Here is a 25,901-nt window from a genome sequence, read left to right as displayed (position 1 = left end):
CAGTGTCAGCTTTCTGGGGTGTTTGTGTACGTGCATGCGTGTGTGGACTTACATCTTTTAATTCTTTAAACAGCTGAGAACATCCTGCCTCCAAGCTGGGGCCGGGAGCATCTCCCACGTCAGCACATGCTCTTCGGAAACATGCCGCTCAGGGCGCAGAGTCCTGGTGGGATGGGTGGCTGGTGTGCGTCCAGCCCCCGCCCTGGGTTTGCTCTCACCCTGCACTGCGGCGATTTCCTCACGGAATGTGGGTGCAGGGTGGGTTTCTGGAAATGGAGTCCCCAGGTGGCCATCCTGTGTGGGCTCAGACTCCCCAGGGGTAGTGGCGACGGCGGTGTCCCGGCCCTCACCGCCCCCGGGTTAGCGTTTGGACAGAGTCACGGTCCTGCAGCACTTTGGCAAACTCTACGCTCTTCTCCCCTCTCTACATTCTGTATCCGAAAGCTTTAATATTTGGCCATCGTGTCATTTTATACACAGCATCCTTTTCTAGGATATTAGTTGGTTTTTAAATTTTTGATTCATAGATGAGAAATGTTTTTTGTAATAAGTAAGAATATTGATTATATACTTTCCCAAGTATGGAATTAACACCATTCATCACTCAAAATTTGGAAAAAGCAGAAATGGCTGACGAGGTGGTTGGATAGGCAGGTGGCCAGAACTGACCCAGGGTGGTTGGCATGGGGGCGGGACGGTGGAAAGCCTGTCCCGGCAATGGGGTCTCATGCTGAGTGGGAGGAAATGCTCTGCCTCTGGGATCCCACGGCCACATCTCAGTTCACCCCAAGCCTCCCCGGCACCTTCTGTGGTCTCTTGAGTGTGGGCTGGAACCTTCGGCAGTCAGGGTCAGTTAAGGAACGAGAGCTCGGTTCCTCAGCCCTCAGCCCTCATCCCATCAACCACGAGGGATGATGGGCAGTAGGGGCCTGCCTTGCTTATGGCCAGGGCATCATGATGGCCGGCAGCTCTCCCTGTGACTTGAAGACACACAGCTATGCTCCTCCCTTCTTGCCACATGATGCCCAGTGGAGGATGCTGTTGTCATGGTGATGGGAGGAAGGAGGGGGAGAGCTACAGGGAGGAGAAAGCCCACCCTCGGAGAGGTCAAGCTGCCCCCTTGGACACAGGCTACTGCCATGAAGCCACAGGGATGGGGACCACTGGGCAAGTACATCTACCTTGGGGACCTCAGACCCAGGGTCATAGCAGGTCTGTGACAGAGCGGGCAGGACCCAGGTCTCCAGGAGCTGGCTCAGTGGGCCCCTGGGGCCACCACCCCAGGAAGCACAGGCCCCTAGCCTTGGAGTCTTGGTAGGAGCAACTCCTCCCGCATCCCCCTGCTGAGCAAATGTCAGCCTGACCCCCAGCAAGGAAGCCCCCAGCCGGGGTCTCCTGCGGGATCCTTAGGAATGGGTTCCTAGGAGAACACGCAGCCCTGGGCCAACGGAGATGTGCCCTTTCATTAAAGGTGGCATTTCATCTCCTCTCGAGGCGGGTTGACTTGGGCCCACAGCTTTAGAAGGAGCTGGCAGGCCCCTTCTCGCGGCATCTCCTCTGCAGTCCTGCCCGTCCTCCCTCCTGGAGGCCAGCCTCCCTGCCTGTCGTGGGCCGTTCACCTGACTCAGGACATGCGCCTTGTCTGCAGTTCCCCGCGGGGAACGGCGGGGGTGGGCGCTGGCACACGGGCGCGCAGGGACTGCAGGGGCCCTGGAGAAGGCGTCGGAAGCTGACTCCGTTCGTGTTGCTGCCTGGGCTCCTGTGCTGGTGGTGGGCGTGGTGCACACAGTGGCCCCGACCCCCGTCTCTCCCCGGGTTCCTTCTTTAACCAGAAGGCGCCGGCTCTCTGCAGACCTGCCCCTTCCTCCAGTTTGTGCATTGGGATCTCCTTATGTACAGGCGGCATTGAGAGATGACAGGCCCGCGGGGCTCCCCCGTCCTCCTGGCGAGTGCATGCTGTGCGGGCACAGTGTGGCTCCCACCTGCCTTCTCTCCTTTGGCCCTAGCTGTGCCTTGGACTCCGTGCGCCCCTGTCTCATGGATGCGCAAACACAGGCTCAGAGGGAGGGCAAGGCAGGATCTGGCCCTGGCCCTTGTCCCTGGGGGGGCCTCTATGCCTCACCTGTGCCGGCCGCCCCAACACCCGGGCAGTGTGTGCTGGGCCTGCCCGCTGGCAGGAGTCAGGCGCCGTTGGGGGGTGCGGCCCGAGCCCCTCGCATTCTGTCAATGAGTCCCCTTCCTCCCTGAGTCCCTGTTCCACTGGATTCTGAGCCACCCAGGCAGACGTCCGTGTGCCAAGGGCCACAGCGGCCGTCTACCCCTCCCACCAGCCGGGGGGCTTTCTGACGCCCCGCCTCTTCTCTCATTCCTCCCAGATGCGTCTTGGGATGGCAGAGTTGGTGGGGACCCTGCGCATCCCCCAAATAGGGAACTGTGAGGTTTTCATGGAAAAAGAATAATAAAGGGTCTCAAATGCAGGTACGTTTGGGACTGCTGGCCCAGTCTGTCTCCTCGAGTCTCGAGGACCATGCGAGCGCCAAGGCGCTGACAAGGCCTGCTATAGTGAAACCCTTCACCCGATTCCCAGTACCCCACGCCGGGTCACAGCCCCCACCCCAGGAACCCTGCACCCGCCCGCTCTGCAGAGTGCTCAGCACATCTGTAACCCAGCCTTTGGATTCACTGTCGCCCTGGACAAGAGCAGTTTCACTGGGGGAGTGGACACGGGGTCAAGGGCCAGTGAGGAGTCGACGTGGGGGAGATGGTGGTGAAGGTGTGCAGACCGCTCCCGAGGCTCGTGGCAGAGCTGGGGCACTTGAGGAGCGCAACAAGAGACAGCTTACAGGTGGGGGTGACCCAGGAGGGAGGGAACATTGGTGCTGCCATCGGGTGGACGTTTCAAGAGACCCACTGCCCTCCTGGGGCTCTTCCCCACGCGGCTCCTGCTCCCAGAGTGTCCCTTTCCAGGTCCTTGTGGGAAGGCAGCTGGTGTCAGGAGGGCTGATCGCTCTTCAGGACCTGCTCTGACCCTGAGCCAGGCCCCAGTGGGCTGGTGGGCGGGCGTGGTGGGTGAGCGCCATCCTTCTCACAGGACTCTGCCATTGTCCTCTGTCTTGAAGGCCCCTACCCTGGGGGGAGGAGGATGGATGCCCCAGAAGCTCTGCCCTTCCCTGCCAGAATCCCCTCCTGCATCCTCTCCTCCAGGCGGATGGAGCTGGCAGCCTTCCTGCCCTGTGCTTCACCACGAGGGTGCCAGGGGAGCCCCACACCCCTGTTTCTGGAATTTCCCTGGAGTGTCACATGGGATGAAAGCTTCCTGCTCCCTCTGACCCAGTTCCCTCCTTTGTCAACAGGGCCACTGGGCCTAGAGAGACAGACTGACTTACCCGGTGCCCCAGGGCAGAGCTGGGCAGGGTCTTCTTGCTCTTGGCACCTGCACCCGGTTGGATCTGTAACACCCATCCGTGTAATGCAGGCCCGGCTTCCTTCCATGAGAAGCAGACAGAAGCCCATTTGCATCTCCTGGCAGAGCCAAGCAGGGCTCGAGTTCTGGCGGGCCTGTGATGGATTCCAGGCTGGGGGCCTGGTCGGGGCTGGTGGTGCCACAGAGACCTGCTCATTTCCCTCTTATCTCCTCTCCCACAGGCCTTTTCCCTCGGAGGAGACCGCGGAGAATGACGATGACGTCTACCGCAGTCTGGAGGAGCTGGCTGAGTAAGGAACCAGGCCCAAGAAGGATGGGGAGAGGGGGCGGTTAGAATCTTCACATGGCTGCGGGGGGTTGGGAGAAAATGTGGCGGCCCCACCCCAGGTGGAACTGGCCTCGCTGTCCTGCCCAGGGCATCTCTACGTGACTGAGGGTGGTGTGGGTTCCCCCATGCCCGAGTGGAAATGTGGGCTTCTGCAAGATGTCAGGCAGCTGGGCCTCAGCTCACACCTCCTATGTATTCCGGAAGGCTCCCCAGCATGTCTGCCCGTGGCTGTCCTCTGCAAGGTCGGATGTTGAGGGCTGCTCTTTTTTGCGAAGCTGCAGGGAAAGCCAGGGTCGGGGTGAGCCTGGGCCTGAGGGGTTTCCTAGCCGGGCCCTTGGATGCTGTGTTGGTGATGGGAGAGCTGGTGTTTGCAGAAGCAGGGCCCTGGGGCCCAGGGTTGTCTCGTGGCCTGAAGGGTGGGCATGGGGCTGGACTGAGACCAGGCCACCTGAAGATACGAGGCATTTCCCGTTGTCTTGGTGACCCCGTCTTTGGGTTGCTTTGTGTCTGCTTCGTTCCCCTCTGAGGATTTCCTTGTTCCATCCACACGCAGCCCAGGCCTGGCCATCCCTCCCCGGCTGTTTCACCCTGTGGTCCTGGAGCCCCCCAGTTCCGCTAGACTCCCTAGGCAGTGGCTCTTCCTGAATACCTCGTCTAGTTCTGCAGGGTCCGCTGTGGCCAGGGCTGGGATCCTGCAGCCTGCTGCTGGGAAGAGGCCGGGCAGCTTCCCTCCTGCAGGATGGGGGAGGCCGGGCTGGCCCCATCCTGCAGGAGGGGAGACAAGGCCCGACAAGTGACGGGCTTTCCCAGGCCCTGGGGTGGTCACTGGTGGCCCTCACCTGGCTGGCCAGCTGCCCTCAGGCCAGGTGGAGAACACTCTGCCCAGGCTTCCTGTGGATGGGGAGCCTCCTTCCTGTTTGACAGGGGACATTTCTTTGTGCCCAGATACATGGCTGTTCCTCTGGGCTGACTCTTCTGGTCTCTCTCCCTTCAGCTTACGGTACAGACTGAGCATAAGCATCACAGTAAGAATAAGAGCCAGTGTGCGCTGCGTGCCTGCTGTGTCGAGGCCCACCCTCACAGCTGCGGCAGCCTCCAGGGTCGGGGGCAAATATCTTTTGCAGGATCCCTGTCTATTTAAACAATTTGAGTACTCCAAACATCAGCATGGTGGTGGCCCCATCTCAGGGGATCTGTGAATGAAATACCTACTCTGGTGGAGTAGCTGCCGCCAGCCCATCTTCCTGAAACCGGGCTGCCCGCCCCCGGCCCCAGGACGGCCTCACTGTGAAGCTGGGGCTGCCTGGGACACCTGGCCGGCCCCATGTGAGTTAGAGAACTGGAGAGCACGCTGAAGGGAGACATGGGGCTCTTCTCACCTGCTGAGTCTGGGCCCGGGGGTCTCCCACTCTGGGAAGCACCTCATCCTCCATCTGCCCGGCCAGCATCGCCACCGAACCCCACCCTGCGGACCACCCCCAGCCGTTTGACCTTTGGGCTGTCGGTGGCTGCACCACGATTAACTGGTTAAATGTCTGTCTTTGTTGACCGGAAGGTGCCGAGGTCAGACCCTGTGTCTTCTTCCCGCACCCGCTGAGCCCCTTGCAGCGTGTCCCTTGTGCCCACTCTGGAAGCAGAAATCCCCGGTGACGATGACGGTGATGGCAGGCGGTGCTTCAGAGCCTTTATGGGGCTGGCACTGCTGGGACTCCTCCTCATCTCCCCCCAGTCTCTTTGTGAGGTCTGTTCTGTGGGTACCCCCATTTTACAGACAAGGAAACAGGCCTAGAGAGGGGAAGCCACTGGCCTGTGTCGCTCAACTAGCAAGTGGCAGAACCGCAATTTGACCCCAGTCTGTGCCCTAACATGCAAAGTCGGTGCCCCCAGAGGCCTGGGAGCCCGCTGGCCAGCGTGGAGGGCGAGGTCCTGAGCTGCCGTTTCTCCTAAGTCACCAGCCTGAGTTTGGGGGTCTGTGCCCCCCTGAAACATCCCTCAGGGGTCAGCACAGACTGAGGCCTCCAGGAGGACAAGGGGCCACGCCGGCCTTGTGCAGCCCAGACCGAGCACGAAATAGTGTCTCAGTACCAGCCGGGGACCCGCCCCTCGGCTGCCCCCCAACCCGGGATCCCTGCCTGTGTCCCGTGGCTTGCGGTGCGCGTGGAGTTTTGCAGACTCCTCTCCGTGAGTCTGACAGCGACCCCGGGGTGCCCATTTCCCTGTTCCCTGCCCGTTCTGGTTGTGACTGACCTCTTGAACCAAAACCTGGGACGTAATTCCTCTCGCACGGAGAAGCCGGGGCGGGGCGGGGGACCACAGTTCAATGATATTATCTCACGACAGAGAGAGCGATCCTCCTGGATGCAGTGAGCTCCTCAGGGCTGCAGTCGCCGCAGACGTAAATCACGAATTATAGGGGAGGGGAATGAATTCGAGTCTTTAACTTGCGCTTTGGTCCCAGTGGCTGCAGTTTAATAAATTTTTCATGGTATTTTTTCCTTCTCCTCTCACTGAAAAGCAGGGTCTCCTAGCATCTTGTCTCCGTGGACCTGGGGTTGATATTTATCCGTCGTGGCAATTTCCAGGGCACAAACAGAAATGCCATTTCTTACCTGGCCTCTGCTGTGGGGGGAGTGTGGCTGTGACTCGTCGAGGCTGGAGCTGGGCAGTGGCCTAGATCTGATGCCAGGCAGTGGCGGGGAGCAAGGGAGTGACATTTTGGGCAGAACTGGCTAATTCTTTCCTTTGGGTTCTTGGCCGGGTGTCAGAAGCGATGATCACCTTGTGTTTCTAAAGGCCCCTCCCTCGCCCAGACGTCAGACGCTCCATGGCTGTTGCTCCCTCTCATACGAGAGCCTGGTCTGCTCCTTGGGGCACCAGTGAGGGACGGAGTGTCATGTGAGCGCACCCGGGCACACACTCAATCAGTCAGTCAGTCAGTCAACCATGTATTCGTTGCCCAGTTGTTACTAAGCACTGTTTGTGTCAGCTCAAGGCCAGCAACCGGAACTATAAAGGGGAGTAAGACCCGCCCCCCCCCCCCACCCCGCTGCCCTGCCTCCCAGGACCCCGAGCTCGATGGGGGGAGGCAGAAGCTGAGGGCCTTTTCGGGGCAGTGTGGTGGGGGTTGCAGGAAGGGCAGGCACTGGCTGCCTCGGGCATCGCTGGAGGAGAGGCATGGGTCTCCCACGTGAGAGAATACCCCTTAGAGAGGCCACTCTTCCCAGGGTGTCTGGGGCTTTCACAGCCCCCAGTGTCACCCCAGCAGGTTACTGAGGGCCCGTAGCCTCAGCCCATGCGATGCTGCTCCCCATTCCACCCGACCTGTGGCAGGTGCACCGGGCCGTGCTGGAGAGACTGTCTGTCCTGCCACGCCTTGTTCCCAAAGCAGACAGACCTGGGGAGCCTCCGCTCTGCCGTGTCCTGCTTATGTGGCCGTTGGCATGTTACCCACGCCTCTACGCTCGGATCCCCTGTGTGTAACATGCGGTGTTGGCATCTGCCAGGAAGGTCGACAGTGACATTGCGGGTATGCCGTGAGCGCTCGGGCAGGGATGGGCTCCCGTCTGCCCCTTTTACCAAGAACGTGACTTTCCAGTTTCCAGACGGCCATGGTAACGCTGTCCGGGAGATATCAAATACTAGCCACGGCGGGGTTGGAAATTTTCTAGTAGCCACATCAGAAAAAGAAAAAGAAACAGGTGGACTTAATTTTAAGAGTTTATTTTTATTTAACCCAATATATCCAACATGTTATCCAGTTCAACACATAACAACGGAACAGATCACTAATGAAGCAACTTACATTCTCTTTTGTGGAACGTAAGCACAGCCCAGTCCAACTGGCCGCCTTTGTGAGCACACGGCCACGTGTGGCTGGTGGCCCTGGTGTGGGCGGTGCAGGTCTCAGACCCAGGATGTCATCCGGGAGCTCTTGCGGAGCCCCCCATGTTGAACGGAGGATAGTGGACTGGGATTATGTTCTCCAGCGCGCCAGGCTCATTTTGCCATCACTGAACATCTATAATCAGACAATAGAGCAGCTGCTTGAAAAAATTTACATGAAATGTTGCCACTTAAAAACGCTTTATCAAGCAAACCGAGCCCAAATTGAGAAGCCTGTTTTTAAATTGCCCTAACCCTTGGTGCCTTGCATTTGCATAATGGCTTACCCCTCCCTGTGATGCCTCTCCTGTTCCAGGGTGCTCCTGGGAGCCTGGAGGGGTGCTATTGCTCACTTCTCATACCTGCCGACTCCTGGGCGGGGCTGAGGTTAGGGGCCTGCCCTGGCGGAGCCCCCGTCCAGGGCTGGGAGGCAGATTTGCACACAGAAGAACGGCCCACAGGAGATGCTCACCGTGGGAGCCCAAGTAAGCAACTGCCGAGGAGGCGGCCGGCATCCCAGCAAAAGCAGCAGCCTTGCAAAGGCCTGGTGCCTGGGGCGGGGCGCAGGTGGGGCCGGAGAGCGAGGCAGGACCAGCCTGCCCAGGACCCAGGGCTCCCAGCTCAGAGACGTGGCATGGCATGGCCCCTGTGGATGTGCGACATTTCGTGGTGTTTGCAAGAAATCAGAATTATTGAGGCTCCCTGGGACTCACAGGGACAACCTCCCCCACCCCCAGGAAGGCGTGGCCCACGTCGAAATGCCTGCTGTGACTCCCGCTGGGTGTGCTCCAGCGACGGGGAGCACCCAGGTGTGTGTGGGGGGGCCTTGAAAGTAGCACGGGGGCTCACGCAGGCAGTGTCTGCCTGGTGAGGCCGCGGCTCTGAGGGTGGTGTTCTGTCTTACTCTGGGCGCATTAATACTTCTCCGGGCCTCGGTTTCCCCAACCCTGGAAGGAAAGCGTCAGCCCAGGCGGTCCGTGGATCCCTCTGAGCTTGAAGGATCCATGTTTCATGATCGAGGAGCCTGCTGCTTACCGCTGGTTTCCCGTTCCTCGGGGTTAAAATGATTTTCAGGCTTAAACAAATGTGATCGCGACGCGGCAGGCAATACAATTTATCCGTAAACGTATAGCAGCATGCTTTATGGCATCATAAAATGACTTAGCAGCTTTAAATGTGTCATGTTAGCATCGTTGGGATAATTTTTTAAGGTGCATAAATGCAGAGGGAGCTTCCGCAGTGGATGCCGCCTTCGAGGAGGTGTGACATCTTCTGGGAGCTGGTCTTGCTTCTTCCTGGGGAGGGAGGTGGGGGCACCAAGGTGGCGGTGGGGGCTGCTTGCTGGGAGGGCGGAGGCCACGCCTCTCCCGCCTGGCCCTGCAGCCGTGCCCGCTCTGCGCGGCGCCCCTTACTGGCCAGACGAGGAATGTCGCTCTGCCTGACCGCGACCCTCCTCGCCCCACCCGTGTCCGCGCCCTCCTGCCTCTCCCAGCTGCAGTTTGTCTAAAAGCTATCCCGAGTTCCCTTATGTCCAAGCCGCCCCATGTGAAAGTGCAGGGTCACACAGCAAGACCTGCATCTGTGGGGACGACCATGTGTGAGGCCGGGTTTGGGGACATCTCATGTTCACCCGAAGGATTGCCTTTCCAAGGGGACAAGTCTGAAAACGCTCTACAGAAACAAGCCCCTTTAGGAACGAACAATCCAGCCTGTTAGGCAGCCTCTCCCCTCCCCGCGCCTCGGTGGAGAACACAGACCCCACCGCAGTCTGAGGAGGTTGAAAGGAAAGCCCCCCCAGAGCGGAGGTGCTGGCAGACGCCCTCCTCGGCCAGCCTGCATGGCCGCCAGCCTCAGGCCGATGGTGGGAGCAGGTGGTGGGTAGAAAGGAGGCTGGCTGGACGGGGCCGAGGCTGGCTGCACGGGGCCGAGGCTGGCTCCCGGGGATGGTGCTGTGCAGGTGCCCTCACTCTGCAGTCTCGCTGCTGGAGGGCTCCTCCCAGAACTGGGCTCCCTGGCTCTGGGCTGGTGAGCTGGTGACAGCCGGGCACACAGTGGCCTCTGCTCTGCCTCGTCCTTCCTCCACAAGGCCACCTTCTCTGCCGGCTGAGCTGCCTCCCCTCTGGCCGTTCAGGGCTTTGTTTGTACAACAAACACTTAGGGAGCTGACTGTGTTCCCCGCACATGCCGTCCCGGGCCTGTCAAGGGTCTCTCCATCCTCATGTGAAATGCTGGGAGGCCCGGCCCAGCCATGGGGACTGACCTAATGGCAGGAATGAAGCCAACGCCCATGGAGCACACCTGAGGTCTGATCCCACACCGAGCCCCATGGTTGGGTCCGTGGTTGGGTCCTGGAGCCTTCCCTTAGGGCGGGGAGGAGACGGGCTCTGAGAAGTGAAGGTACCTGCCCAAGGGCACACAGCAACTAAGGGCAGAGCAGAGATTTGAACCAGGTCTGTGTGACTCAGAAGGCCACCTGTCTGTCCCCTTCTTCCCTCCCCCCTGCCCCTGGGCTGTCTGATAGAGCCCCACTGGGACCTGGGAGCCTGCAGTCCTCTTACAGCTTTTCTGCCTCTCCCACGAGCTATCCAGGTGGTGTCCACTGGGATCAGACCTTGACAGGCCAAGAGACCGAGAGGGCTTCCTGGAGGAGGTGTTGCTAGAAATGCACTTTGTGGGTGCACAGGATTTTTCAAAATGTGATTTAGGAAACCTGCCCGCATCCCCACCAGGCCAGTCACTGTCTTATTTGAGGCTGGGGTCCTGGGAGAGTCTGGGTCTCAGCTGTCTTTTTTTTTTTTCTTTCGAAGATTAGCCCTGAGTTAACTGCTGCCAATCCTCCTCTTTTTGCTGAGGAAGACTGGCCATGAGCTAACATCCATGCCCATCTTCCTCTACTTTATACGTGGGACGCCTCCCACAGCATGGCTTGCCAAGTGGTGCCATGTCCACACCTGGGATCCGAACGGGGAAACCCCGGGCTGCCGAAGCGGAATGTGCACACTTAACTGCTGCGCCACCGGGCCAGCCCCTCAGCTGTGTCTTTTATTTGGGAACTGAGGGCTGGCGGTCTTGATCCCAAAGTCACCCGTGTAGGCAGCCCAGTGGCTGCGCAGACAGCACGGGACCCCTGGCCTCGCTCTCCTGCCTCTGGTCTAGACAAGCTGCCCGATGCCCCTGCCCTTCAGAGCTGGCTGCAGGACAGGCTGGGCAGAGGGCAGCCCATCCACAGCCTGCCCGCTGGACGGGCTCGGACTGCCTCCCTCTTCTCTGGACATGGAGGCAGCAGCCACAGCCGGCGGGACTGACAGCCGCCTGCTCTGCTCCCTGCGTCTTCAAGGGCCCTGCCTGCCCTCCTGGGACGTCATGGCCCCCTGGTATCTGGACCTGAGCCATCCTGAAAGGCCCTGGCTGCCATCGGGGCCCGGGGCTTCAGTGACCTTGAAACCTTGCTCCCTGACCCCCCAGCACTTTGGGGAAGAAGTTTCTCCATTCTCTCTGCTAGTGTGAGCACACGGGGCCCTTCCAGGTGAGTACAGAGCAGACGCCCCATTGCCGCTCCGTCTGGGAGAAACGGCTCGGACTTATATGAATTTTTATTTTTAATACCTGGTTAAACCCGGGTCCTTTCAGGTCCGAGGCAGTCACAGCAATTCTGTCGTCTGATTTAACACAGTCCCTGTAGGGTGGAGAGCCCAGCGTGGAAGGGGAAGTGTTTGAGACGTGCACATCCATCTTGCTGTTTTCCAGAAAGGAGCAGGGACCAGCTGGGCTGTGGCCAGAAGGAGAGATTTATGTTCTGTCCAGTGAGAGCCTCTCCAAATCACTCTCCTGATACTGTCTTCTGGGACCCCAGGAGTATAAAGAACTAGGCCTTTTTAACGTTATTTCTCTTGTGTTCAACACAAACCTGACGCACAGTGGCACTTAAGAAATATTGGTTAAAAAATGGGTAAGCATAACATGCCGGATTTTGTTATAAAAAATCCTGTCATGTACGTAAAATCTACTGTATTGATTGCCAAACTCCTATTCATCCTACAGAACCAAGCCCAGAGGTCACCTCCTCCAAGAAGCCGTCTCCAGCCCTACCAGGTTGAATGAAGTGCCCCTTCCCCAGATTAAAAAGTATACCAGGATCGTCTTTGTCAGTGTGTTATCATTGTCTCCCTGAGTTTGTCCCCACCCCCCAGAAGTGAGCTCTCCTTAAGAGTCATCCCTAGGGTAACAGAGCACAGCAAGGGCAGGTGACTTGACAGGTCCCTGCACATTGTGGCACAGAGGCAGTGCCCGGAGTGAGATCCTGAATGTTTGCGTTCCTTTACTGAGGAGCCAAGTGGTGGTCCCAGGGGCAGTTCTGTGGGTCCCTTGAGTGCCAGGCACTGTGCCCGAGTGTTGTCACATCATCTCAGCCTTTGTGACAACACTGCAAGGTAGGTGGTCCTGCCCCCATTTTGCAGTTGAGGAAATTAAGGGTTAGAGAGGATAGGTGACTTGCCTGAAGTCACATAGCACACTTTACATGACAAAGGCGGGATCAAAACCCTGAGCCACCCTGGCCCAGGAGATTCCCCTGGCTTCCCCTCTCCCTGGTGACCCGTCCCGATGCTGGGAGGCCCTTCTGCTGGTTCGAAAGAAGCCCTGGAAAGAGGGTTATGGTGGGGAGCACACAAGCCAGGGCAGCCAGACTCACTCTGGGAGTCCGATAGCTGTGGTCTTGTCTAGCTGTGCTCCTATGTGACTTTGCAGCCTTGGGGGACTATCTTGCCCTCTCTGCGCCCTAGTTTCCCCATCTGTAGGAAGAGCAGCCCCTCCCTCACCGGTTGGGACGAGAGTCTGCTGAGGGCGAGTGAGGCCCACTTCCCTAACACACGTGGAAGTAGCCCCTTGTCTGTCTGTCCCCACATGCAGACCACCCAGCCCCCAGCAGGCTTCTTCAGGCCCTTGGAGGCCCCCTCTCTCTGCTGCCCCCACCGAATGGTGTGGACCGAGGTTGGAAAATGTCTGATTTCATTTCCTAGTCGCAGGTTAAGGACAATTTTGTACCCTGCTGCCCAGCATCAGACAGCCTTGGGCCAGAAGGCACATCCCGCCTGTCAGCAGTGATATTTTCTGCCCACCGTAAACATACAGGCTCGCCTGAGGCGGAAAGCGGAGAGTTTGTTCAATTTTCTTTGATTTTCCTTAGGCGGTGGGGGCACGGGGGCCCCTCTGAGCAGCTGACTTGCTGTAACAAAATCGGGGCAGGCAGGCGAAGCTCCTGGGACGGGGGGCCGTGCACGGGGGCTCAGCGGGAGGAGGGGCATGCGGGTCCTGCCGGCTCTGGAGGGCGGCGGGCCGGGCTCGGGCCCCTCCTGGAGGGTCTCGGGCCGTGTGAGGACTAGAATAATTGTGGGGATTTAGCATCTGTCAGCACAGCTGCCTGCCGGAAAACGGCAGGAGCGAAAGGAAGAGACAGGGAGAGGGGGCGGAGGGGCGGTGGTGGGGGCTGGGGGGCTGCGGTGTCCACGTGGAGAGCTGGGCCGAGGTCTCGCTGTGGCGTCGGCCTGGCCCCGAGGCTCGCCTGCGTCTGGGCGTCCCCGTTCCTGCCTCGGTCCAGGATGCCTCCGTGCGCATCCTCCTCGGGCTCTCTCCTGGGCAACTGGACAGCGAAGGGCGAGTCGGCGCTGACGCCGGGCTCCTCACCGTCTAGTCTCCCGCGTTGCCAAACGTCCGCCGTCTTTAATACTGACAGCGTTCTCGCCTCCCGCCCTCTGGGGTGGTGGGCCACAGGCAGCACTTATTGAACACCTACTCTGTGCTGGGCCTGTGCTGGTCATTTACATTGTGGCTGATTCTTCCAATGACCTTACAAAGGGGTTGGTCTTGTTCTCGCTTTGCAGATGGGGAAACTGAGGCTTAGGTTGTTTTGCCCAGAGTTAAAAGCCAGAAACTAGCAGGACTGAGAATCCAGGGCTTACCTGAGCGCTTTGCCTCTGGAGGGGGCAGTCACTAGCGAGAGAGTTGGGTTTCTACCTAAAAGAGACCTGAGTGCCCTGCATGATCTGGAAGGAGATGCGGAGCCACCAGCTCTGTGGTCCAGCATCGCCCAAGCGCTGTTCCCGTGCACAGCTCCAGTGTGACAGGGATAAGGAGTTTTCCCATGGAGTGTAGCCTCTGATAACTGGGAGCCTCCACAAGGTGTGTCTTTGCTGGCCCGAGAGACTGATTTGAAAAGAATCAGCGTGCGAAGGGAATAGCCTGACACCATGGAATTGCACTGTACGTGGCTCAGAAGATGCTTTTGGATTTTGCAGGGCCTTGGGGTCCTTTTCAAGGACTGTGGGAGGTTGGGCTTGGGTTGGCTCAAGTGCACCAGGCTGGATGGGGGGCACAGTAGCCTGGCCTCTCCCCTAGGGGACCGTGTGCAGGGACCTTCTGGGGCCGCCTCCGGTTCTGGGGGCCGGGTCATAGGTGGACACTCAGCGGTGAGCTCATGTTGCAGGTAAAAACTGAGGCCAGGATCCTCGCACAGTCGGATCCACCTCCTGGTTCCTGCACTGCCCTCCAGGACACTTCAGATACTCAGGGACAAACCCCAAACCCACACTTGTCGTTGCCTTTTCCTCCCGGCCAGGAGCCATGGCTGCCAGATGCCCTGGGCCCCACTGGCCACGATGTAACAGATGCCTGGTACTGTCATTTGTCCCTCACCCTGTTCGGGACACTTCCTTTTGGAGATGACGCCTTTGCTAATAAGGGAGGAAATAGCGGAATGTCCATGCCAGTGCTGGCCAAGGGAGCAGAGCTATTGGGGACCAGAGCTTGTGCCCCCACACCATGACACGACCGCCTTCTAGAAGCATCTGTGTCTCAGACACAAGTAACTGCTGCCCCGTCGGTCTCCCCACCTGGGCCGTGAGGTCCATGGCACAGTGTTGCTGCCTTTTGTCGTCTGTGTACCCCCTGCCCCGGACCCAACGAGTTACCTGCACAGAATTGGTCCTGGGATGTGTTGATTTAACCAATCAAATCTGATGGTCTTTTTATCTTAGTTGCTGAATTTAACAAGCATGTTTGATTTTACTTTCATAATTTTGTTTTCATTTAAAAAAAAAACCCACTTCTTTGCTATTTCTTTTATTTCCCTTCTCCCATAATGTGCAACATGCGTAAAGGGAAATGTTAGTGCTACCGTTTTATAATCTCACGTGATAAGTATGAACCTGTATTTCTCAGTGCTCGTTGACCTGAATTACATAATGGTTGGGAGAGTATTTTCCTAAGTGGAGCGTGCCACAGATGTAGGAAGTAGGACTGTGGGTGTCCTGATGGCCCCGTGATGGGGACCCACAGAGGAGGGGACACCAGCTCGGGACAGGCAGGAACGTGACGATTCACATCCCCAGTCCTCACCAGGCTTTGGATGACAGACATTGTGCAGAATAGAGAGAAGGGCTGGTGTCTGCATTTTTGAGATTTTTCTGTCCCAAGTGAAGATGCCAGGACCCAGCTCTCCATCTCGTGTTTCTGGCTGCCTATTTTTAATCTCAGGGCGCTGAGTGAATTAGAAGAGATGAATGGGAAGTGGTGCATGAAAAATGATCCCGTAGGAATGAATGTTCCTTGGCTTTATTGATTTTGAGAAAGAAAAGCAAGCTGAGAACACGGTAGTGGACATGTGTTGGGGTATCCACGCTGGATGTGTTCCCGGTGTCTCAGTCTTATGGTCTTGTCCTTTCTGTGAGCGCAGGGAGGGGGACCGGACTGTGTCATCTCAGGAGGAACCCACCGGTTCTCCAGGAGGGGCTCCCTGTGGACGGGATTTGAGAGTTTGCAGCCTTTCGTCTGAGGGCATTCCCCAATGCATGCAGAAAGCTGCATCCTCACTGGCTTGAGGTGTCAGAGGAAAGAAATTGGGGCTGGCAGAAAAGCCAGAAAATAGGAGAGAAATGCTGGAAGGGAGGGACCCACAGAGAGCAGGAGTCCCCACATCTGCACTTGTAATCCTCCTAAATCCTTGGCTGACCCTGAAACCTCACACATACAGGAAAGACCCTAAGGTTTCCAGCGAGAAAACCTCCGCAGCAGCTGGAGACTGAATTCAGCAGGCATTTCAGCTGCAGCCTTCTGCACGGAAGACAGAGTTGGAAGTTGGAGTCCAACCAAGTCCACTGTCAGAACGAATATTACTCTTCAGGGGAAATGGCAGCATCAGAGTCTCTATAATGTATCATTCATCAAGTCCAGCGTCCAATAAAAAATCATCAGACTTGCGGAGAAACAGGAACAAGTGAGTGATGCTCCAGAAAAAGCAGTCAATGGAAACCAACCTGGAGATGACTCAGCTGTTACAATTAGCAGCTTTTAGCAATATGGTCAGGGACTGAGGAAAATAGGTGCCAAATGAATGAACAGATGGGGAGCCTCGGGAGAGAAATAGGAGCTGTAGGAAAGGGCCAAATGGAAATTCTAAAACTGAAAAGCATAACTGAAGTGTACGCTCACTGCATCAGCTTAATGGAAGATTGCAGACGGTGGAGGAAGGAGTCATTGAACCTGAAGGTATTCAATGGAAGTGATGCGCTCCAAGTAACAGAAGAAAGGAAGACTGACAAATGTGAATAGGGCCCCAGCTACGTGTGACCATGTCAAGTGGTCTAACATGAGTGTAACTGGAACCCCAGAAGGAGAAGAAAGAGAGAATGAGGCAGGAAAAGTCGCTGAAAAAAATAGTGGCCCCAAACTTCGAAAATTCCGAAACCTCTGTGATGAAACTACAAAATGATGCTGACAACCGAAACCAACGAAAGTGCATGCTACGTTCATGGATTGGAAGACGATATTGTTAAGATGTCTTTTCTCCCCAAATGAAACTGTAGATTCAATCCAGCTCCTGTTATGGCTCCAGCAGGCTTTTTCTTTTAATTGACAAGATGATTGCAAAGTTTGTATGGAAATACAAGGGGCCTTAGAATAGCTCGAACAATCTTATAAAAGAACAAAGCTAAAGGATTTAAACGACCTGATTTCAAGACTTTCTATAGAAGTAAAATCATCGAGACAGGGTGGTGTTGGCATAAGGATAGAGGAATAGGCTGATGGAATAGATCAGAGAATTCTGAAATAGACCCACACTCACGTGGTCACTTGGCTTTTGTCAGAGGGATCTAAGCAATCCAACGGGAAGAATAAAATTTTCAACAAATTGTCCTGAAACACCTGGATATCCCAGTGCGAAACAATGAACCTCGATCTCTGCCTCACACCACACACAAAAATTAATTTGAGAAAGATCAGAGCTCTAAATATAAACATTAAAACTATGTAGCTCCTAGGAGAAAATCCTTTGCAACGTGGAAGAAAGCAAAGATTTCTTGCACAAGATGCAAGGATTTCTTAGGACACAAGACAGAGGACACCAGAGAAGAAAAACTTGGTAAATTAGGCTTCATTAAAATTAAAAATGGATGCTTATCAAAAGACACTATTAAAAAAGAAGTAGCCATAGCCAGAGACTGGGAACAAATTCACAAAACATATCTGACAAAGGACTTGTCTCCAGAATATATATAGAGCTCCCAGAATTCAATAAGAAAAAGATAGGCAACTAATTTTTAGAAATGGACAAAAGTCTCGAGCAGGTTTTCACAAAGGAAGATAGATCAGTGTCTGTAAGGACACGGAAAAATCCTCAACATCATTAGTCATCAGGGAAATGCAAAATAAAACCACACTCCCACTACAGTGGCTGAAATGAAAGAGCCCAGCAGCAACCAGCGAGGAAGAGAACCAGAACCACTGGAGCTCGCGCACACTGCTGGTGGGGGTGTGAATGCTGCGACCACTCTGGAAGAACGCTTGGCCGTTGCTGACAAAATTAAACACACACCTCTCCTTGGACCCAGCTGTTCCACTCCTCCTGGAATTTCATTTCCAAAGGAAATGAGAGCATATGTCCACCAAAACAGAACGAAACAAAAAGGCAAATTCTCATAGCAGCTTTTACTTACAATAACCAAAACTTGGAAGCAACCCCAATGCTCATCCAAAGGAGAATGGATGATGAGCGGTGGGATGTTCATAGGATGGATCAGTCCCCGGCCGTGAAGAGGACTGAGCTGCTGTGCAGGCGGCAGTGTGGAGGGGTCTGCAGACTTGATGTTGGTGAAGAAGCCAGACACAAAAGTGATCGTAACACGACACCATTGACGTGACGTTCTGGAACAGAGAAGACTAACGTGTGGTGGAGAATAGTCAGAGGGGCGGTGACTGGAAGAAGGGGATGGGGCTTGATCAGGAAGGAGAGGAACTTTTAGGGGAGATGAGAGTGTTCTGGAATGTGATGGGTGTTGGCCACATAGGGGTATCCATTTGTCAAATGGTACAGCTACGGGTGCATCTCGATCTACGTAAAGCTGAGCAAAAACACGGTGATGAGCCTGCTAGGACCTGCGCCCTGTGCTGGAAACGCAGCAGGTGCCCTCCAGGTTTGGTGCGGGCCCAGGCAGGGGTGAGTGAGCTCTGACGTAAAGGTGGCGCCAGGGAACTGGGAGGCGCGGAAGCCACTCTACCCTCAGGCACCTTTTCTAGCACCCAACAATCCGCCCGGGTTGCCGAACATCTCCAAGTCCCCCATCCAGGAAGTTCGTGACCCCTCCTGCCGTCCCTGTCCTCTCCCTCCTTGCTGGGGCTCACGGTGAGGCTGGGGCCTGCCTCACCCCGAGCGAGATTGACAGCTCGCCTCTTGATTTGCTCTGAACACCCCCAGTGCCCACTTCAGAGCTCGGCTCGTCGCTGAGTACTCGCCGAATAAAAAGCACAGTGACAGTTCACACCTGCCCAGAGGCAGCAGTGCGGGACTACGGTCTCTGGTCTCCGGAAGATGCAGGAGACCTCGGCCAGTCCCCTGATGTCGCGCACCCTGCTTTCCCGTCCTATAGCGGCTCGTTTGGGAAAGTAAAGACATTGCATCTTGGGCACTGACTCATTGTCCAGCGCTGGGGGCTGCACGGAGGTCCCTGCTGGGAAGGATCTGAGCTGGGTGGACAGGATGTCCTCACCAAACGTGAGATGAGACAGGGGGGCTCCTGGGCTGGCAGTTTGCCGTCCCTGCGCCAGATGACCTCGAGGCCCCTTTCCGGGCCCCCTTCCAGTCATTTTTATTCATTTTGTCGGCTCCTAGAATATTTAACCATCAGGGTTGCCCACCCTCCACCTCCTCCCACCGGCCCATCAGAGCAAAGCCAATGCCTGTCTCCAGACTCGTGAACTGCCTCGTCTGCCTTGGAATGGTCCCCTTTAGCAGCCCAGGAGCTTGTCCATGTTCCCACTCTTCCGCGCTGTCAGAATTCTCGACAGTGGCTTGTCACCAGCCTCGCTCTGCAGCACGACAGAGGTCGGGGTGGCTGGCACCCGCTGGAAAGAGCCCCTGAGGGTACTTGCCTAGACCCCAGAAGCCTGGCAGGTGGGGCCACCGGAGCTGGTTCCTTTGAGGACAGCATCTGGAGATCCGGGGTGGTGATTGGTGTCAACATGAGTGACCGTTCCCAAGGCCCACCTAGAGGGACGGGCCTCCGAGATGGTGTGTAGGACACCCCATGAGTCACAGGCACCCGTGCCTGCCTTCCCGCAGGTTCCGAGGGGAGCCTCGGTCACTGTCCGGCTCTGCTTTGGGCCCAGAATGGGTTCTCTGGACAGTGGGTTCCGCGGTCCAGACAGTGGAGGGTGGGCGGCGGGAGAGAGGACAAGGCTGGGCCGGGCAGTGGCCTACGCAGTGTGGAGCCTCAGCGTGTGTCCTCTGTGAAATGGCCTTGGCGCTCTCTGCCTCCGCGGGCCTGTGAGGTCAAACGGCACACGTGCTTTTCGAGTGCCTGGCATGTGCATTGGCACAAAGGGCTCCCCAGTGGTGGGCAGCTCGTCTCATCGTTGCTCAGCAGTCCGTTAGCTGGCCTAGCACAGTGCCATCCGTCCCTCAGCAGCTCTTGTCCTCAGGCCAACTCTGGGCTCCCTCACACGGTGCAAAACCGAAAGCGAAGAACCCACAGCAGCTGCTTCTTCTCCGTCCCTTCTCTCCAGCTGTCGCCCCCCTACCCAGAAACCCCCCAGAGGGCAATCTGATGCATCTGCCTGCAGTCGCCTTGCACCTCTGTCCCCCAGGGCAGGTGCCTGGGCTTTGGGGGTCCTCTGTCTGCAGAGGCCTTGCTCGAATACAAACACGCTGCCCCTCTCTCAAGCAGGTTTTGAATGCTGTCTCTCTCCCCGCCCGAGCCCTCCCCAATCTATAATATACAGCTGGTGTTTTAAGGCCAGGTTTGGGACGGGGCCACAAACCCATTCTTGAGAGCTGCTGGGTGTCGCTTCTGCTCTCGCCTCGTCCCTCCCCAGTGCCCTGAGCTCTGGCCGCCCTGTGCTGCAGGGAAGGGAAGCGCTCCACCACATTTCAATGCCTTCCGGAAGGGAACTTTGCCAGGCCCTGCTTTGAGCCCAGACTATGAGATGTCCTTGCTCAGAGAGAGACGACGGCAGGCGGGGCTGGCACGGGGCTCCAGGGCGAGCTGGCTTCCAGCTTACGGTGCATCTACCCTGAGGATGGACCCCATGGCAGATTGAAGAGCTGGCCAGCCCCAGGACTATGGTGGCTCCTGGCCCTGAACCCCAGGCTAGAGTGACCTCCCCCCAGGGGGCTTGTCCCGGGCCATGGGAATGGTGGGCGGTTGGATTGGCTTGTGTGCTGATTCGGTGAAAACTTTGCCGAGCACCTGCTGGTATCAGGTGTGGTGAAGAGAAGGGATTGATAAATTGGGTTCCATGTGAGAAGGAGACAGGTCGTCCACAGGCCCTTGTGAAACCCTTGGAGGTGCAGCAGGAGGTACGAGAGCGCCAGGGAGAGTCCCAGATCGCAGGCTGGGTGCGGGATCCCCAAAGGCCTCTTGGAGGAGGTGTCCCACAACCTAAGTCTTGCAGGGCAGAGGGGATAACGTGGGAGTAGAATGAACACATGATCATGAACTGAAACAAAGTTTACTGAACTATAAATCGGGCGGTAACTTCCTTGGTGCTCGCTGGGGCAGGCGCATCGGGAACTTCCGTCCGTCTCCGCTCTGCTTCCCTCCTGCCTGGTGGGGAAGATGTCCCATGTGAGCTCCGCGCGTTGGCCTTCACACCTCGGCTGTGAGGCCTGGGGAGGCCCTGGGCTCCGGGTCACAAGCGCGGGCCGGGGAGAGGGCACTTGGTCTGGAGGCCGGGGCTCAGGTGCCAGGGCTGGTGCTCGCGTTGACTAGCCGTGAGAAGATTCCCAATAGGCGGGGTCTCACCCCTGGGCCTGCAGCGTGTCCCCAGCACTTACTAAAGGGCTTTACCGTGGGAGGTCCTTCCAGAAGTACGTCAGGCAAAGCACGAGACGATTGATGCGCTCGCCGGAACCCTGGGAGGCACGTCCTCACCCCATTTCTTAGACCGAGAGACTGGGGCTGAGAGCAGAGCTCGCTGTGGCCCTGACCGCCTCTCCTCTGCGCCAGGCCCCCTCAGGCTGTGTCGCCTCGTAGATTTGGCTGGCCCCTCTTGTCCCTCTAACCCACCTTCCTCCTGTGCAGCGAGCATGACCTGGGGGAGGACATCTACGACTGCGTCCCGTGCGAGGATGAAGGGGATGACATCTACGAGGACATCATCAAGGTGGAGGTGCAGCAGCCCATGGTAAGCTGTCCGCCCACCCGTGCCTGCGCCACTCCCCCTGCCCGGATGGGGCCTTAGCCTGGGTGCAGCAGCCTGGCCCTTTCCTTGAGGACTCTGAGCCAACCGCAGCGTCTGAGCCACCGAGGAGGAGCTGCTCCTGGGCGGGGGGCTCCAGAGGCTGTACCTGGCCCTTCCCAGCCCCCGGGGGCTCCTCCCCTTCCTGGAACCCGGTCTACTGCGGGCCCCTCTTCCCTAAGAAATGCTCTAAGGAGACCGGGAGGTGACACCACTGCCATTGAGACCTTCCAGAACGTGTTGCCATGGAATTCTGCTCCGAAGGGTGTCCTTTCTGCCCAGGGAGACTTAAAATAGTAACTCGGTGCTCAGTCTCACACAGCACGCCTCGTCTCACCCCTTTGTGCAGAGAGCGACGAGACCACTGTGGGCTCAATTAGCCAGCTGTGCGTCTTTTGTGTGGCGAGGATATTTATTTCTGAGCAGGCCTTCGCTAATAATCTCGCGGACGCCAGTTTGGGGCAGCGTGGGTTTATTGCCAACAGCTGCTGTGTGGAGGGTGGGGGCCCTGCCGGGTGGGGATGGGGACCTGCGGGGGCAGCTACAGCCCTCCTGGACCCCTAGGCTCCTGGGGGTGGTCAAGATACCACTTGCCAACGGTGGAGGCTTTTGCTGCCATTTACTTTCCCCGAAGAAATGGGGGGAATTTCTCAAAAAGCAAATTCCAGTGTTTTCCTTCATTGTGAGAATAACCAGCTGGTGGTAGAGAAACAGAAAGCTGGGGAAACAGCCCCTGGACAAGGCCTTTCCGAGAGGCCTCTCCCGCTCTGCTGGCACCTGCCGCCTCTGCCAGCACCACAGCGGCTGGTGGTGATCGCAGCCTCCAAACTCTGCTCTTAAGAACCACTTTCTCATTTTGCCCCGAAGGGTCTGAAGGTGGGTTTCCTTCCCCACAATTACCAGGGGTCTCTCTCCGGGAGGGCTGGCTGTGGGTCTCTGACCCCAGGTCTGCCCAGGGCCCGCCCTGCACTTCCCCAGCAGACTTGCAGTGGGGCAGCTCTGCTCCTGAACCTTCCAGGGAAGTCTTTTAGGGGGTTCAAAGCCTGGAGGGCCTGCTTTGCCTTCCTGGACCTGGCCTGAGAGCCTGGCTGGTTTCCTGATTTGGCAGCAAGCTGAGCCTGGGGCCCCTCACTCCCCACTTTGGGAGCTGGGTGTCCTGTGAGTAAAGCGAGAGCATGTGGGTGCAGTGGCCCGTGCAGTTGCTGGAGGATTGCCTGCCGCATACAAGCTCCCGAGAGACCCCCATCTATGCCTGGCCTGCGGAGGCCCTGAGTGGGCGCTCCCCAGAGCCCGCTGCTGTCCCTGGTCCTGAAATGCTCACCATGGGACCTGGGGCTGTCTGCAGCACCTGCGGGGGCCTGGGGGGAGATGCTCGCCTGTGTCCTGGGGACAAGCTGGTGTCCCCCCTGCCCCGCTCAGCTCAGCATCCTAAGGCTCGCTTGGTGCTGGTGCTCACGAGCGGTCCTTTTGATCCAAGCAGGGGGGCCTCCCACCTCCTGCCACCTCCTCTGAGATGAAACAGTTGGTTTTATTTCCCCCTCCATCGTGTCTGGTTGGTGACTTTTGCAAAGGATGATAAAGCCAGAGCATGGCAGGTGCCACTCTCAGAGCCAAGATGTGGGGAAGACTCTGACGACATGCTCGGTCCCAGTGCTGTCCCCCACCCAGCCAGGCTGACGTGCGGGCAGGTGGGGAGCTGTGATCTCTGGGGCTGTTGGCTAAATGTGGGAGCACCTCCCTCACTTCCCCAAGCACAGCTTGAGTCACAAGCCGCCACCGCTAATAGGTCCTTTCTGTTGTTTATTTCTCCATGCTTTCAGATTAGATACATGCAGGTAAGTGGCCGCTGGAGGGGAACCGGGAAGTTCTGACGGTACCACCTTCCTCCACCTTTCCGGGAGGTCTCAAATCCCTGGAAAAACTCCAGACCCCGTCCCCAGGGAGATGCGGTGGGGCACCACATTTTTACACGTGGTTTTAGGGAGATCATGGACCCTCAACGTCCGCATGAAGCTCCGAGAGTAACAGTGCAGCCCGCAGGCTGAGCGGCGCTTTGGGCTCGGGAAGGAGACCTGGGGGGCCTCCTGCCTGACCCTGGCCACTGACCTGCCAGGCCCCTGGGGCATGTGCCTGCCTGGCATGTTGCATTGGAGAGCTGCGGCCCCCGCAAACTCAAGTGGGGCCCTGGGCACTTCTTGGAGGAGGAGGATGATGTTAGGGTGGATGGAGTCCCAATGGCCTGTCGCATGACCCCACACCGTTCCCCAGAGCCTTTAGGGCAGATGTGGCTCCCTGAGCCTAAAAGAACTGAAGGAGAGCGTCTGGAAAATCACAGCTGCCTCCCAGCAGTCACCCTCTGCTGCCTCTTCCCTGGCCCCTGTGGCCACACTCTTGGTCAGTCCCACCCGCCCCGCCCTCGGCCACGTGCTCCCTGGAGGTGGGGGCAGGTCCTGTCGTGGAGGCCTGTACCCCAGTGATCCCTGCCAATGGGCTGTTATCTCAGGACCCTGGTTGGAGGCAGTGGACACTCGGAAGGTCCAGCCCTGTGGGGAGTTGGTGTCTTCCTCTGAGCCGCTAACTGGCCGGTGCTGAGACAGCCACTCAGCTAGCAGACGTGGGTCCTCAGGCAGCTGGTCACAGCCTCTCCCTGTGCACACAGTAGGCTCTTTAAGTGTGTCATACCTGCTGTATATGCTGGAGGGGGTAGCTACTGAGGGCCTCACCCCATCTGGTGAAGACTGAGATTCAGAATAGGGCAGCAGGAGCCTGGATTCTGGAAGCTTCCATGCCTTCCTCCGAGCTGTCACCAGTTCTCAGGTTCACACCACATCCCCTCCCTGTGCCTCAGTTTCCTTATCTGTAAAAGGGAGAGGAAGGGCTTGGGCCCCTTTTCTGCCTCCCATCTGGCCCCACCATTCATACTTAGTGACCCCACAGCCAAGCCCATGTGGGCGGTCAGCAGGCGGTGGGCCCGCCAGGGGTCCTGGCCAACATCTCGTGTCTTCCTCTAGAAAATGGGCATGACCGAGGATGACAAGAGGAACTGCTGCCTGCTGGAGATTCAGGAGACTGAAGCCAAGTACTACCGGACCCTGGAGGACATTGAGAAGGTGGATGTGGGCCCCGGTCTCCTGGGGGTGCTATCACAGGCAGGGACTCAAGGCAGTGGGGACGAGTGGAGGGGCTCTGTGGCCCTCTCGGCTTTGGCATCAGGCACCGCTCACCAGCAAAGAGGCTGCCCTCCCCATTTCTCCGCAGCCCTCTTGCCCTCGGCCCCGTCTTGAGCTGTGCTCCGTACCCAGGCCGTTCTCTGCGGCAGCTGCCACCCACCCATCTCCTGGCCCTCAGCTTGGGCCCCAGACCGTCCTGAGCTGGTATCTGCAGCTCCTTCCAGCCTAAGCTGTGCGTTATCCTGGCTTCTGCTCCTCAATGCACTGAGCTGAGCTCCCTCTGTATACCCTCTCCCCGAGGCCAGGCGCCAGGCTGAGCTCCCTCTGTATACTCTCTCCCCCAGGCCAGGTGCCAGGCTGAGCTCCTTCTGTATATTCTCTCCCTGAGGCCAGGTGCCGGGCCAAGCTCCTTCTGTATACTCTCTCGCCCAGGCGGGGCGCTGGGGCAAGCTCCCGTGTATACCTTCTCACCTAGGGCTCTCTGTGGTCAGCCCCCCTCTGTAAGTTGAGGTGACAGCAGCACCACCCGTAGGTGGCTGTGAGTGTCCTGCACCTGGGACGTAGTGAGGCCCGATGATGTGAGCCTTTGGAGCCCCCATGGCAGACGCTGTGCTCCCCTGAGTGGCTTGTCAGTCCTCTCTTGCTGCTGCCCGCCAAGCTCCTAGAGGACCACCGATGGGCCTTCTCCTGCCCCCGCCCCGCTCTGGCCTCCCATGGGCACTGGCTCAGTGGCACTTCCCTGTCACTTGGGCATCCTCATTGCCAATGGCCACAGCTTACTGGGGTGAGAGGACCAGCATTGTTTTCGGATGGAGCCTTCCTGACTTTTCTTTGGTTGCGGTGCAGGGTCAAGACTGGCCACAGTGGGGACACCTAAGTGGGTCCCTCACTGTTCAGGGCACCATGGAGCCTCCAGCTGGGAGTCCCGCGATGCCCCTTGGCCCCAGGTCTGGCCCAGGCCTCTGATATGTTTCCCTTCCTCCTGCCCCCGAGCACTGTGTGCCCACCCTACAGCCCCACCAACCACCGGCCCTTCAGCAAACCCTCCAGGCCCCGTCCTGGCTGCACCCCTGGCCCTCGCCGTTCCCCTCCCCCTGCCTGCAGTCCCACCGCTGCGAGTCCTGGCCCCAGGCAGCTCCTTCCAGGACCCTGCAGACCTCCTCGTTTCCTCCGTGTGGCCCAAGTCCCAGTGCAGAAAACCAGCGGGGCGCTGCGGTCCGTCTCCACCCTGGGCCGCGGCTTTTGAGGGAGGTGCTGCGGTCCCGGGCGCAGTGCACCTGGGGGCTGAGCGGGAGGGTGCACGGCCAGGCGTGCGGTGTCCTGAGCACTTCCAAGGACAAATGTGTTTATAACCCTCCCCCAACAGTTC

The 25,901-nt window shown here is 57.8% G+C and overlaps 1 protein-coding gene and 1 long non-coding RNA gene across 9 annotated transcripts in view; both read left to right on the top strand.

The window, feature by feature from the left end:
• VAV2 (vav guanine nucleotide exchange factor 2) overlaps window positions 1-25,901 on the top strand; it is a 190,334-nt gene that overhangs the window by 123,942 nt on the left and 40,491 nt on the right. For 4 of the 8 annotated variants that reach the window (XM_070252008.1, XM_070252007.1, XM_070252010.1 and 1 more), the window contains exons 4-7: window positions 3,646-3,714; window positions 21,206-21,308; window positions 23,183-23,197; window positions 24,374-24,472. In XM_070252008.1, coding sequence (XP_070108109.1) covers window positions 3,646-3,714; window positions 21,206-21,308; window positions 23,183-23,197; window positions 24,374-24,472 — 286 coding nt within the window. The remainder of the gene's footprint in view (window positions 1-3,645; window positions 3,715-21,205; window positions 21,309-23,182; window positions 23,198-24,373; window positions 24,473-25,901) is intronic. The other 4 variants (XM_023629268.2, XM_023629267.2, XM_023629271.2 and 1 more) reach the window with 1 other exon arrangement.
• Window positions 7,954-11,770, top strand: LOC111770628 (uncharacterized). Its single transcript, XR_002803987.2, has 2 exons — window positions 7,954-11,583; window positions 11,676-11,770. It is a non-coding gene; the product is annotated as an uncharacterized lncRNA (long non-coding RNA).

This window comes from Equus caballus, chromosome 25, assembly GCF_041296265.1.
Source record: "Equus caballus isolate H_3958 breed thoroughbred chromosome 25, TB-T2T, whole genome shotgun sequence".
NCBI classification, from domain to species: Eukaryota; Metazoa; Chordata; class Mammalia; order Perissodactyla; family Equidae; genus Equus; species Equus caballus.
This window is presented reverse-complemented; position numbering and strand designations above follow the sequence as displayed.